The sequence below is a fragment of the Abrus precatorius genome, unplaced genomic scaffold (genome assembly GCF_003935025.1).
Source record: "Abrus precatorius isolate BTA unplaced genomic scaffold, Abrus_2018 Scaffold8, whole genome shotgun sequence".
In the NCBI taxonomy this organism is placed as follows: Eukaryota; Viridiplantae; Streptophyta; class Magnoliopsida; order Fabales; family Fabaceae; genus Abrus; species Abrus precatorius.
In genome coordinates, this window is record NW_020874428.1 from 7,464,831 (window position 1) to 7,478,568 (window position 13,738).

Genomic DNA, 13,738 nt, shown 5'->3' on the forward strand with positions numbered 1-13,738 from the left:
TTTTAAAAAAATATTATTTATTATCTTAAATATGTCAAATAAATTTTAATAAATATTTAAAATTAATATTATTTTTATTCATTTTTAAATAATATAAAAATATAAACATAATTCAAATAATAAAACTTATTTTATTATATATAATTAACAAAATATTTATAAATATTTATTAGAATAACATATTATAAATATTTATTTTAACAAAATAAAAATATATAAATATAATTTAAATAATAATATTTATTTTATTAGATAAAAACATAAAATAAAATTTAAGAACAAAAAAAATAAAAATAAAAACCAACTTAGAATTCGTTCCCGGATAGCCAAAATTTTATGTCTATTTGAGTAATTAAATTGGCATGGGTCTATTTGAATTTTATTTTATTTTTATAATTTTACTGTGAAAAAGTCCAAAGCAGGAGAAAAGTTACCTAAGTAGGTGTTGGAGACTTGCATTTCTAAATGTCTAGTGTCTGCATTCAGTTCACTAGGGAAGACACTGGTGATAGTACATTAATTTACAATCCGACTTACATTTATCATTGGTTACCTACCAGCATTGCCATTCCATTTACTTTTCAACCAAACCTTTTCAGCACAACATGGGGGCAAAATGGTGCCTATAAATTTAAACGTAGCTGCTTGTTCTGGCATTGTAATTATGCACTTCAAAATCATGCCTAAGGTTTCATGTTTCTGTTCCATAGACTCTTCCACATGATAACATCCTTATGTTATGTGAATATTTAATGAATATGATGACCTCTCACCTAACTTTATTATGTGTCTTATCCTTGCACAGTTACACAGACAAGCTGCAGCACTTTCAGCTGTTTTGTTCATTTTGGTGTAAAGTTTATCTACTTTTTGTTGGGAGCTATACTAATATGTTTGATGCCCTTGTGTATTGCAGAAAACTGTTGTGTCAGTGGAACTTCGGTGTTCAAGGTGCTGTCAAAAGGTATTGAAATTAATAGCAACCGTTGAAGGAATTACTTCCATTGTCCTAGACCCAGAGAAAAACACAGCGACAGTGGTTGGTGACGCTGATCCAATAAGAATAATAAAGAGGGTTAAAACATTCAGAAAATGCGCAAGAATTGAGAGTATCGAGCCCCCCAAGGAAGAAAAGAAAGAAGAGAAGAAAAAGGAAGAGAAAAAAGAAGAGAAGAAGGAAGATAAGAAAGAAGAGAAGAAGGATGACAAAAAGAATGATGTTTGTCATGCACCAAATGTGTGTCAGAGATGTGATGTGTGGCATCGCTGGTATGTGACTGTTGACGATGGGTATAGTCACTGTTCCATGTTGTGATTAACTCCTCTTGTTGTTGTGCCATTCGTACTATTATTTTCTTTATGACAGATATGATAGTGAGTAAATTTAGATTCTCAATATTCTTGTGATCTTCGAAATAAGGTATCGATTTTATTTAATAACTGTATGGATGTGGCATTGTGGCAAGTTGTCTTATGGATATTTCATTTGTTATTGAATAGGAATGTATGATCCATAATGTTTATTCCTCCTGGGTTTGGATGGATGGACTGTTCTGTTGAATCTGCAGCATGAATGTATGTTGTATTCAGCTTCTGTATTTGTATGCAAGTCTATATAGACTCGATTATACTCTGTTTTTCAGTATTAATAAAAATCCAATCATTTTTCTCTCAAAGTTTAGTTTACCTTTTTCTCTCAGCATGAAGAAAACCCAGAAGAGGAAATCATTAGAGCTGCAAGACTGGCATGTATTAAATGTTGATACTAAACGTAGGGCTTAATTAACGAAACTGTGTAACACTTCTATTTCAGAATCTGCATTAGCAGCAAGGTGATTTTTAGAGAAAAAAAAACTAAAATTACATAGTCAATGGTTTAGACTAAGGCATGAATACAAAACTTGCTGGAGGTGAGTAAATATAAAATAACTATTTACAGAAACTAAAAATTAAACAAGTAGACAACGGTAATAATCGTAAGAAAATGATGGGCGAGGACACTATATATGACAATTGTGTTGATCCGGGGATTAATTGAGCTGACGAAATAGTGTTGCTAGAAATATTATAACATTGTGAATTTCTGATTTATGTTGCCACGCAGTGCTAGTTCAAAATTAAGGAAACGTTGAACATGTAATTGGATTTTAATAAAATGGAAACCGTTGCAATTAAAAAATGCAGATTTTAATCGAGAGGTAGTCTCAGTGACCGAGTTTGTTCACTGCCTTAATCACCCGATTCAGCTGATGCTCCCGAAGACCAAAACGGAATAATGCACTTGTACTGCTAGAAATATACAGCTATTTTTATACGATTATTAAGGCTTGGATAATATTATAAGAAAGTTCCACAATGAAGGTTGATCAAACTTAAACATTGATCGAACTCTATATATGTCATACAATTATTTATAATTCAGCGCAAATTCATCTATATTAAAACGTATATACACGCAGAGAGAGAGAAGAGAGAGAGAGATAAATAGCAATTTTACATAGATCTCCATCATACATGAATTCCATGACGAAAATGGGCAAGACATCAGAAGACAAACGACTGAGCAGGTAAAATATACAAGCAGGAAAGAAGAAATATCCATTGCTCTGCCGAAAAGCTCCGTCCTGTACAGTTATCTCTTCACCAGCAAAACTTCTTTTTCTGTTTGACAAAAGCAAAAAAGTATTGGACATACTTTTAATAAAAATTATTCGGATATTTCTTTTTGAATCTAGAAAAGATGCAAAATATCGTTTACTTACCTGGACTTTGCTTCTTTCCTGAGTGTCAATATATGCCAGAAGTTCTTCTTGTCTAATCAAAGCTTCGTATAAAGCCTGTTTAGCAAACGGAATACACTCGATCTTAGTTATATATACTAACAGATATTGAACAGTTTAGCACACAACTGACTTAGTTTAAAAGACAAGCGTTTGACTGAGCATTGTTTAAAGTGAATTACAATAGCATAGAGAATATATAATCAACAGCAAAAAGAGAAGCTCTAAAGTTTGGTAACAAGGACCCTAATTAACTCTAAGCTAAAAGCAGTAATCTACCTACGGCATCCTGCATTGAATTGAAAATATCTATAGATACAGTGGTTGCAAATCAAGTGTATTGTCAAATATATAAAGCAGCTGCTATAGATTAACACCATCAAAAGATGAAAACTCAAAACATACACATGGTGTAACTTCACATTCACAATCAAAAAATTGATGGACAGGCCAATTCAATGGCAAATAATAGCAAAGCATACCAAACATTTCCTTAAAATTTGAGACTTAATTATGACAGCAGGAATTGCTGTCTGTTTAGCCTGAAGCAAATAATATGATCGTAAATGAAATCCAGTTACCTTCTTTGTAGCGATCAGTTCTGCTTCCAATGCATCCACACGATAAACAGCAGCGTTCAGCAGCTCCTCTTTCTCATGGGGCATTACATTAGGTTTTGATTGTAGCTTGTCAACCTTCTCTTCAAGCACACCAAGGCGTTTCAAAGCAGATGAGATGAGTTCTGACTTGGTCAATCTGGGAACAGGTGATGGGGGACGAGATTCCTCCTTCGTTACCGAATCAACGGTCACGTTAGGCATATTTTGGGCAGAATCAGATTTACTATCCTGTATTCCTTTAGTCACACGAAATGCTAATGAACGAGCAATTGCACAGATGGCAACAAAAAAGCCCACGATAATAGCCCAGATATATGCACGGTTTCCATCAGATCGTCCAGTCCTTAGTAGGAAAATTTCTGCACCAAATAACAAATGCTTTACAAATATAATTTTCATGGTCATAAAATCCCAACTAAAATCCACCACCTTGCACTGGTTCAATTTATCTTGATGTATATTTATGAATTGGTGAATATTTACGATCTTATACAAGTGTATAATATTTTTGTGTTCGTTTTCTTATGCATTGGTAAATAAATAAATAAATAAATATATATATATATATATATATATATAATTTTTTAAAACAATAATTTTGGGTTTTAAAAATTCTTTTATGTATTATGGTCCTTTCTCTCTCTATCCCCACGGGCTTCAATAATATGTAATAAGTTAATAATGGTGGGGGTATCACAATCTACAACTTACAAGAGTATGCTTGGGAGCAGATTTTAGAGGAGAAAAGAGAAAATGACATATTTTTAATTTTAAATAAAAAAAATTATATATCATTTATGATAAAAAAAAAATACATGATTAATATATTAAATTTATATTGATATATCAATTTATATTTTTTATTTAAAAAAACATTAATTTTAAATATATTTATTTAAAATGCAAAATTTGTCTTCTCCCCTCCCCTTTCCAAACAACCTCTAAGGAAATATGCATGGAGTATCTAACCTGTTGAGCCATATGAGTTTTGAGTTGTCACTTGTTTCTCCTTCCAACCGATGTCAACAGCCTTATCAACCATGGGAACATACTCGTCATACTCAGAGAAACCACCAGAATTACCAGCCCTACCAATCAATCTTGCCTGGACAAACATCAAAGTAATTGAATTTCATTTATTTACATTTTTCTAAACTATCCATCTTTACTTTCTTTCTTTTCGCAACCTCAACTCCAATATCATGACCACTTACTTCTTCATGGACAGGAGTCAACCTAGGGTTTGTATAATTCCCACTTGCTTTGGGAGAAGTGACATCTTCGACTTCAGATCCCGATTCAGCTGTTGATGTATCACTACTTCTTATCTGCTTTCAAAATGCAAACAAAGAGCTGATAAGAGTCATAAAATATGAGTTCTCATTCATGAAGTGTCTAAGATGGCTAAAAATCCAGAGAAAGAAAAGAATTACAAAATCTGAAAGTTCATATTGGTGAAGTGTCTAAGAGGGATATACCGTTGGATAGCATGCCTTATCACATTCCATCACAGTCCCCTCGTTGTTAGAAACCGTTACTATTTGTCTGGAGCATTGCACTTCACCACTAAGAACCATCTGCTTGTACACAACTGTTCAGGCTGAGTCACACAATCGTACAAAATATTTAGTGAAAAGCAGAATATAGAAGTTACAAGATAGCAAACCTTTAAAATGTTTGGATCTTGCCATGGTCCTTTATCAGACCTCATACAACCCCCTTGATCTATACAAGTGCAAGTACCACCAAGAAATTCGGGCAGCTCACTGAAAAGCCACACAAACAGTCAGAACTTCTACATAACAATAATACAAGCCGATTGATAAATAACGCCATTAAGAAAAGTTAATGCACAGTTACCTCACATCAATGATTTCAAGTAATTTATTCTGGAACTTGTTTCCAAGAACCTGATGAAACATTGAAGCATCAATTAGTCTTACGCCTATAGATTATCTCTGTCTTACCCCATAAAAATCAAAACAGAAAAAATAAAAGCTCAAACAATTAACACATACATTTATCTTTGAAGTTGTTTTGGGATCAAGAAATGTTTTCACTGTGTTCCAAAGCAGCTTAAAACCAGGACCAGCATTGATTATAAACATTCGGCATAATGTCTGCAAAGAAGAGATACCAGAGCAACAAGTTCAGCAGCCGTGAATGTGAAGAATTGAAAACTACCAAAATAATTATGATTAAATTCACATACTTCTGGATAGTAGTCACCATCTATTTTCTGCAGCCGCATGATAAGATCCCGTGCAGATTTAGTTAGGTTTTTGAAACCCTGCAAAGCATAATGCAGCATGGTAGTCCACAGCAATTATTGACTAAATCTAAATCAAAATGGTCTAAGGAAACTTTCAAGACCATTTAGACAGACAACATACCACGCCTTGGACATCCAAAATGGTTGTACTTGAATCTATATGTCTCTTTGCAGCAATAGAGGATGCAGGAAACTTAACAGAAAATGTTTTCTCAAAACCCTGCACATGGTATCTCAAATACCTTTCCATTGTTGTCACTTGCATAAGCTTATTGGGATCAACTTTGCCTAGCCTCTCAATGTAAACAGGTTTTCCCTCCTTATCCACACCATGATAACCATGCGGATAGTACTGCAGGACTTCATCCAACTCGCTGAATTCAAAATCCTAAAGAGAAAAACAGGAAAATAAAGTAGTATATAGTGAACAACAATTTAGATCATTGAATCAAACATGATCAACCAAAGAAGAAAACCAAATAAGAAGTTAGGTATATTTTTCAAATCCGTTGACTCACTTCCATAATTGTATCAGTACCATAGTCTTTCCTCCATTGGATCATGTTGGCCCACATGTGCTTCGCTTTCTCAATATCAAATTTCCTTGCTTTCAAGAATCTGCAATAACATCAGTTGGTTCAATTTCTACATCATGCTCTAAGGAAAACAAGTTATCTGTGTAAGAAGCATGTAAACTCTCAGTATGCCAAGATACCATCTATGCAAACCACAAATGCGACGAGCAAACGTTATGATTTAGCTATGTGGTTTGAAATGCTGAACCCCCAAATTAAAACCAATCTATTATACATGACACTCATAATTAGTAAAGGCACGACAACTTATCAATGATGCACATGTTGTGACCACTGCAATCTTTCTAAATAGCCACAAGATAAAAAAACCCAATCCATCTTGATATAAAAGTAATACATGTTTAAACACAACTTGGAAGCAATAAATAGCAATAACCTCAACAACATATGATAGTCATCATGTCTCGGAGGCAACAAGTTGTCCGACATAAGTGCTTGTCGAAATGCATCCACAGCTTGGAGCTCCTTAACATCTCGAACATCCTCAATGGAAACAGAATTGCTACGACTGGCACTCTTTCTCCTGCTGCTTTTCTTCCTAAGAGAATGCCTAAATTTGCTTGATGCATTGATTGCTTTTTTCTTCAAACTACCAATCCTCGTTCGCCGATCATCCTCCGAATTCTCAAAATCTGATTTTCTCTCCCTCCTCTCATCATGACCAGAAAACCCTTCAAAGCCTAAGAAACAAAGTTTCAACACAATCCATTTCAATTACATTTCAGAACTCAAAATCAAAGAGACGCAAATGCAGAACATGTTGAAGAGGTCCAATTAAGTTCTTCACTACAGGCAAATCCTTAGAAGCATCTCAATCAGATATAAGACTGGTTAGACATTACCGATCACTAACCTACTACTCGTTTGTTAAATCTAAGACGATATGTATTTGTATTAAACTAAATTAAATCAAATTAAATTAAACTAAATGAAATTCAGCTGATATAAACCTAATTTCAGTTGATATAGTGATCTAGATCAAAGCATGAGATAATTGGATGCATATTTAAGCGTTGAATTAACGAAAATTATATAAATAAATAACGATTGAAGAAAATATCGGTGATACTCACAGGGACGTGCGAACCGATCAAGCGGTCCGGACATGTCAAAAGTGTTGAATGAATATGAAAGTTGTGAATGGAAGAACACATGAAATTCAGAGCCAAACCGATAAAAAGCAACTCAGAGACACAGAAACCTGAGACAGAATCCAAATAAAATAAAAATATGATAAATATGGGGTGGTGTTGGTGTTGGATAGAAGATAAAAGATGTCGGCAGAAGAGAAAGAGAAGAAGAATGGTTTATGAAACGGTGAAAATCGTTCAAAAACTGTAAATCTCAAAGTCAGATATGGTTGCCTCTTCAGCCTGCCAGTACATGTTTGCTTGATGACTTTGATGTTAAAAAAATTGAATTTGGCCTATTAAAGTGGAGATTCAAGTTTAAATTTACGGTTAAAATTATGAGTAAATTGATATGCGTGTGTAATGAATTGCAATAATAATGGGTAATATATTACTATGTCTCCGGCGTGGTATCTGTCAAAACCATTTTATTAATTTAATACTTGACCAATAATATATTAACATCTTGTTTCGTAACTTTTCGTGCTTAGATATTTTGCGTCATCAATAATTTATGGAATTATTTAGATTTTAATCACTAGTCTAATTATTTAGTTAATAGTATGGTTCGGCATTTTTTGGCGCTAAAATAATGTCTACAATAATGTATAAAACAAATTAACAATGCAATTGAGCAATATTTTTTATTAAAAGAAATATGAAGGAATTAAAAGAGGAACCAAAAATCCTACTTAATGTACATTCCATTGAATTCTCACTTTGATTTTTAATAAAAATATTCTCTTTTTCCATTATTGTTAGCAAGACCCAAATTGAAATGCAATATTTTTTAAAATTATGAACACACAACTCCAATCTCACATGGGGTGGCTTTTCATTTTTCGGGTCCTACAAGTATTGCATTGTTTGCAGCCACCTTGTCTTTATATGGGTCCACCATTTTTATCTAAAACATGGCGCGAATTCGTCGTCGGTGCGGTGGTAGTTGGTGCTATGTTACCTACGCCTTTCTCGTCAACTCTTACTCCTTTTTATGGGAAAACTGGTTATTTCTATCACTCTATAATAAAGTTGACTAGCATCAAGTTTTTTAATAACTGTTAAATATTGTGAATATAATTTTTTTTTTATCGAGGGCAAACCCAACTCCTATATTCTATAGAGAAATAAGAAAATGTACCCAAAGTTTTTTTTTTCGTTTTTTAAGTCCCCGTAAAGATAGGGTTACTATTTAATAAACATTTCACTAATAAATATTTTTCTCTTTTGACCGCTTAAAAAAGTAAACATTTCCCTAATTGGTACAAGTTGGGACAATGAAATTTCCTTCAACAGTGAGGCACTTCGCTTCTTTATTTACATAAATATTTGCATAATGACACTCGAGATTAGCTGACTTTACATTCACCTCGTTATAGAACTGGTGGCGTGCACTACATGTATCTATTTTTAGTTATTACGATGGCGCAGGAAAAAATGGTCACCCTGTTGCTTCCGCAACACAAAACACTCCGTATGATATAACATTAATAAATTGGTAAGATTGAATTATATCTTCTTAAAAGATTTTGTTCTCAATAAAAAGAGAAAAAATTTGTTCGTGTTTGTATTCCATTGTTGATTGGTGATAAATCGTCCAAATATTATTATAAATTTCTGTAAAGAGATGATTTCCTTCTTTCAAAAGTATTATAAAATTATACGCATATCTAAAAGTACTTCTATGTCCTCTTACTACCTTTTCAAAGTCACCCAACTCCGTTCCCATACTAGTTATCCACATTTTGGGAGTGAAAAATTTACAACAGGGGGAAAAGGCAGGTTTCAATCCAAGAACAAGAGTTCTTTTTAATCAACATAACATTAGTTTTGAAGCATATGTAGTGAAGCAGTCTAACGAGGCCCCGAGCAACATAGCAAAAAAAAACCTGTGGGAGGTTTTTAAACATATTAAAATTACGGACAGACAGTCCAGAATAATTATTCAGCGTAATTCAGTTAATAATTGAATTCAATAAGCATTGAATGGGTATTTGATTCCAGAGTTTCAGAGCATTAATTGATTTTAAAGGTTTTCTATTGGCAAGTCTACCTAAGAGTAAACCAAATGCAAAGAACAAAGTAATTTATTTACAGCAGTGTATCCAACCATCCCAAATATTTTAATAATACAGCGAAACACAACCATCACTTTACTGCATCCTATGGATAAAAAACAAAATACATATTAACAGCTTTTGAGGATTGAAACGAGTATATCAGAAAAGCAGTGAAAAGTTCCACATGATTGCATTAGCATTAATGTTTACAAATATATACAAATATTCACAATGTAAGCATATATATATATATATATATATATATATATAGGCCAAGTAAGGGAGAGACATGACTGCCATCTGCTGTACCGAATCCCATCGACTCTCTAATATAAGATTTGAATTATATACAATTAAGGCGTTCAGGATCTGCAACAAAATAAAAGTTGTCGGCGTGCATTAAAGCTGTCCCAACCGAAAAAAAAAACCAAAAAATGGTTGGGCTTTGGGTAAATTCACTCAGCTAGAGAATTCTTAAGGCAGTGCTGGAAGCGTTAAATTGTCATACCATAAAAGCTTCATACCTGTTATTCACGTTTTTTCCAGCCCTAAGTTGATTGAGTTTGTCCCTCCACAAAGCTACAGTTTCATCAGAAGAAATATGAGATGTGAAAGTAATACATTAGAGACATACAATCTACACAGCAGTCCAAAACTAATGTTAATGTAATATTGCAAGACTTACATCCTAATTTGATGCATGTATAAAGGAATAGCCACTTATGTAGACAACTGAATACCTAGAGCAATATTAAGCTTCACAAGTATATAAAAATACAAATTTGTTCTGATGCCTATACAGATGCCTAGCAAAAGCCTGTTCTGATGAAAATAGTTTAAGTGATGTCATCTATGACAGTTCTCCTACATAATGCCAGGGGCATATAGCATACAAATTTGTTTTAATTAAAACTGATGAGTGATGATACCAAATGCTTAGAGACTATATAGAGGCGATGAATGAAGAAAATGTAAGGATCACTTTATGTTACTCACTAACAGTAAAAAGTCATGTTTTAAGAGAGAAAGACATTAAAACAAAGTTAATAGACCCACATAAATAGTAGTGGGTCCTACTATAATTACTTTTGCATCCTAGCATGAGGGTCCTCATCCAAGAAGAAAATCAACAAGTTGAAACTTCTCCAACTAATAAGGGCAAAAATATCAAAACCAGTACAGTAGACTAGGGAGTAGGAACATGATTGGCTGCCACTATGATCAATCACATACAACATCCAATGTGCTTTTGCCATGCATCATACATTTTTAAAAAATGTAGAGAACATAGAACACAATCAATAGATTGAAAAAATAATCTTAAGACAATTATTACCTGCATCTTTATAGCGCTCTTCAACAACAGCTTTCAACATGTTGTGCAATAGATTGAACTCCATGGTCTCGGTACAAGGCTGACCACTTGGCCTGCAGTTGTGTCACTTTTAGTTAGAATATGTATTTCACAATGAAAAATATACTAATAATGAGACAGATTCCAAGAACTTTTTTTTTTTTATTTCCTTTACATAAATATATTCAAGAACAGAAACTACACATACTACATATGAGTCAAGTGTGTTATAACTATTAAGGTATCTTTTTCGCAAACATACCGGTCCATCTCAGTAAATAATCGACCGTCCGAACCAGGGAACTGTGATGGGAGTTTGCCTGATTCAATTACTCTCATACCATCGCTGTATGCCAAGTACTTGTTGACTTGTATCGGCACCTACAGCATTGTTAAAAATAGTGAAATCTCTTATAAACCTAGTCTCATTTTTAACAAGTATAACTTTAGGATTTGGCATTTAGTAAACACAATCCAACAGTGCATCCAAGATATTTAACTTGCCTAAACAATGAACCGTTCTGACAAATAAAGATGTCAAAAAAAAAATCTGCCGGTACTTGATTTTTCTAATATCAACCAGGTAAAAAATGAGCAACTGCCAAGCAAATCAATAAAAGAATGCAATCTGCTGCAGTGGAAAACGTATTCATAAGCATGAATATACAAATATTACCTTGCATCTTACTGCAATATTGATAGCATCTGAAGGTCGAAGATCAAAGCTCACACATTCTTGCTCATTTCCAACCTATACCAATTACCAAATATAATTAAACTGTCATACAACGCTTGGGGTGAATTCGCATGCTTTTATTTCTCTTTTTCTTTTTTCTTTCGTGGGGGAAGGGGGAGGAAGAATACAAAATAAATACCTTGGTAAGATACAACTGGGCAAAATATGCCTCATGAACCCTCCTAGTAACTCTGACTAGTCTCACCTGCAGAAGCAGGAAATGACATGATTATATCATCATGAAATCTGATTGAAATATCACAAAAAAATCAGGATAAGGAGTAGAGTATAAAGATAAACAGAACCGTACTTCATAACCCATCTTGTCAACCATCTCCTTCACAACTTGATATAAGGTAGGTCTAGCCTGATACAGCAATCAGATAGTTAGTATCCATGTGGCTATATTACAAAAAACCAAAATCATTTGGGATCAAACACTTGATTAATTACACATCTTGGAAGAATACAATGAGGGTAATACAGTGGAATTCAAATGACAAAGAGGACATACTATTGGAACATTGCGTATTGCTGCCATTAGCAAGACGCTTGGCATCTCCACTGAAAATATTACATTACAGAAATTTATTATGGTACAGATGCATAATTATCAAAATCAAATGCAAGAACTATGTTTCCATGATAAAAAAATGTTAGGGAGTAAGACAAACATACAAACAATTATAGGGAGAAGTAGACCAGTCCCATCTTCCATCTTCAATACAATAGCAGGATGCGGTGCATAATCTGGAAGATGCCCTCCCTGAGGATTGTTATGGATGCATCTCAAGTGTCTTCCATCCCTCATTTTGATTATGAAACCATCTGCTCCGCTCTTCACCTCAACTAATCAACAAAATCACAGAACAAGTCTATTTCATAAGAGCCAAATGGGGGAGGAGACACTGTTTGCCAAAGTTTCTTGCACCATCATCACACCCATTCAGTTAGCCCAAATCCAGTATTCAATTAACATATAAATTTGTATCTCCTAAGACATGTAGACACCCTATCTAGAATCAGCGCACTAATATCGTCATATTGCATCATTGATCATGTTATCTTAGTGGCAATTCACTGAATAATGTTATAATTTTTATTTTTATGGAACTAGTAGCAGCTAAACATACCAGCTTCAATCACACTAGAGTTAACATAATCTTCATCTTTTTCATTGAAATTATCTGCGGTACTTCCACTGTCATTCGAAGACGAGTTGGAACTACAATGCACTCTCTTGCACTTTCGCATGTTTATGTGACAAGAGAGAAAACTAGATTTAGCCATGGCACCAGAGAGACCCCAAAATTCACTTCTAATGCATCTAACACTCATTTTCATTGCCCCGATCATAGGAATTCTACAGAACCCTGCTTTGGCAGAGGGGCATACAACCGGTACTTGCAGAGAACCCATTCTCCAAACCTAAACAACAGACACCAAAACAAAATTAACCACATGCATTAATTAATAATTAAAGAATTATCTTAGACCTAAATTAGTAAGAAATCATTGCAACCATAAAACCCGACTCGACCCGATATTTCAATGCGTTTTTCCTTTTACCTTTTTGAGCGATTATGAAGTATCTGATCTAGGCCTTGCGCAAAGGGTCAACAGAATCGCTCGATGGTGATTTAGAATTCGAATGAAACGTAACGAAATGGATCAAGGGTTTTGAGTTATATTATAAGTAAATGATGAGATCGTGTGAAGAGATCATAAAAGAGGGAATTAGGAATGGAAGATGGAAAAGAAGATAAGAGATTCTTTGAGAAAGATGGAAAAGCAAAGAACTGAAGATTTATATATGAGAGAGAGTGAGGTGGAGCTTGCGTGAGCTTCAATCACAACGCAAAGGTACAATCACTCTTATACCCTCTATTTCACGCTCTTCTAGTTGTTGCAGGTGCCATTTAATACTGTACAAATAACTCTTTTCTCGATAAAAATATGTTCTTATGGTTATTCAGACAACACAGATAAAATAATACTACATTAACTTTCCTACAACCTTCTTTTTACCTATAGTTTTGTGTGTGAGTTCCGAATTTCAAGCACCAGTGCCCAAGACTCAGTTTCAGTAAATGCTTTTATGGTTTGTTTGTTTGTTTATATGGAAAAATAATTATAAGAAAATATATTTTATATGTTTAGATGTTTTGTAAAAAAATTACATGTGCTCTA

General features: G+C 33.8%; 2 protein-coding genes across 4 annotated transcripts; both read right to left on the reverse strand.

The window, feature by feature from the left end:
- Positions 1 to 2,289: 2,289 nt before the first annotated feature.
- Positions 2,290 to 7,691, reverse strand: LOC113874102 (phosphatidylinositol/phosphatidylcholine transfer protein SFH8-like). 2 transcript variants are annotated; one of them, XM_027512317.1, is made up of 14 exons: positions 7,342 to 7,691; positions 6,645 to 6,948; positions 6,191 to 6,290; positions 5,794 to 6,060; positions 5,613 to 5,690; positions 5,419 to 5,520; positions 5,261 to 5,310; positions 5,067 to 5,166; positions 4,879 to 4,977; positions 4,615 to 4,728; positions 4,370 to 4,505; positions 3,362 to 3,759; positions 2,763 to 2,837; positions 2,290 to 2,661 (listed from the first exon to the last, which is right to left on the reverse strand). In XM_027512317.1, the coding sequence occupies exons 1-14, from the start codon at positions 7,373 to 7,375 to the stop codon at positions 2,641 to 2,643; spliced, it is 1,878 nt and encodes a 625-aa protein (XP_027368118.1). In that variant the 5' UTR covers positions 7,376 to 7,691; the 3' UTR covers positions 2,290 to 2,640. The 2 variants fall into 2 exon arrangements, with proteins under 2 accessions (XP_027368118.1, XP_027368117.1); XM_027512316.1 differs by having other exon boundaries at positions 2,333 to 2,661; positions 4,615 to 4,731; positions 7,342 to 7,544.
- A 1,828-nt stretch (positions 7,692 to 9,519) lies between these two features.
- Positions 9,520 to 13,366, reverse strand: LOC113846719 (bifunctional nuclease 1). Of its 2 annotated transcripts, XM_027475289.1 has the most exons (11): positions 13,118 to 13,365; positions 12,682 to 12,976; positions 12,227 to 12,397; positions 12,063 to 12,112; positions 11,859 to 11,915; positions 11,688 to 11,753; positions 11,489 to 11,563; positions 11,075 to 11,193; positions 10,795 to 10,886; positions 9,983 to 10,037; positions 9,523 to 9,827 (listed from the first exon to the last, which is right to left on the reverse strand). In XM_027475289.1, exons 2-11 carry the CDS (start codon positions 12,965 to 12,967, stop codon positions 9,821 to 9,823), a joined length of 978 nt encoding a protein of 325 aa, XP_027331090.1. In that variant the 5' UTR covers positions 12,968 to 12,976; positions 13,118 to 13,365; the 3' UTR covers positions 9,523 to 9,820. The 2 variants fall into 2 exon arrangements, with proteins under 2 accessions (XP_027331089.1, XP_027331090.1); XM_027475288.1 differs by having other exon boundaries at positions 9,520 to 10,037; positions 13,118 to 13,366.
- Between the last annotated feature and the right edge of the window lie 372 nt (positions 13,367 to 13,738).

Excerpts from the sequence above, each read along its gene's own strand:
- LOC113874102 (XM_027512316.1), bottom strand. The coding sequence starts at position 7,375 with ATGTCCGGACCGCTTGATCGGTTCGCACGTCCCT. Across the intron at positions 6,291-6,644 it reads GACTATCATATGTTGTTGAG|ATTCTTGAAAGCAAGGAAAT; the intron begins GTTATTGCTATT and ends ATGTTATTGCAG. Across the intron at positions 5,691-5,793 it reads TTTTGGATGTCCAAGGCGTG|GGTTTCAAAAACCTAACTAA; the intron begins GTATGTTGTCTG and ends TATGCTTTGCAG.
- LOC113846719 (XM_027475288.1), bottom strand. The coding sequence starts at position 12,967 with ATGGGTTCTCTGCAAGTACCGGTTGTATGCCCCTCTGCCAAAGCAGGG. Across the intron at positions 11,916-12,062 it reads CAATACGCAATGTTCCAATA|GCTAGACCTACCTTATATCA; the intron begins GTATGTCCTCTT and ends TTGCTGTATCAG. Across the intron at positions 11,564-11,687 it reads CCCAGTTGTATCTTACCAAG|GTTGGAAATGAGCAAGAATG; the intron begins GTATTTATTTTG and ends TAATTGGTATAG.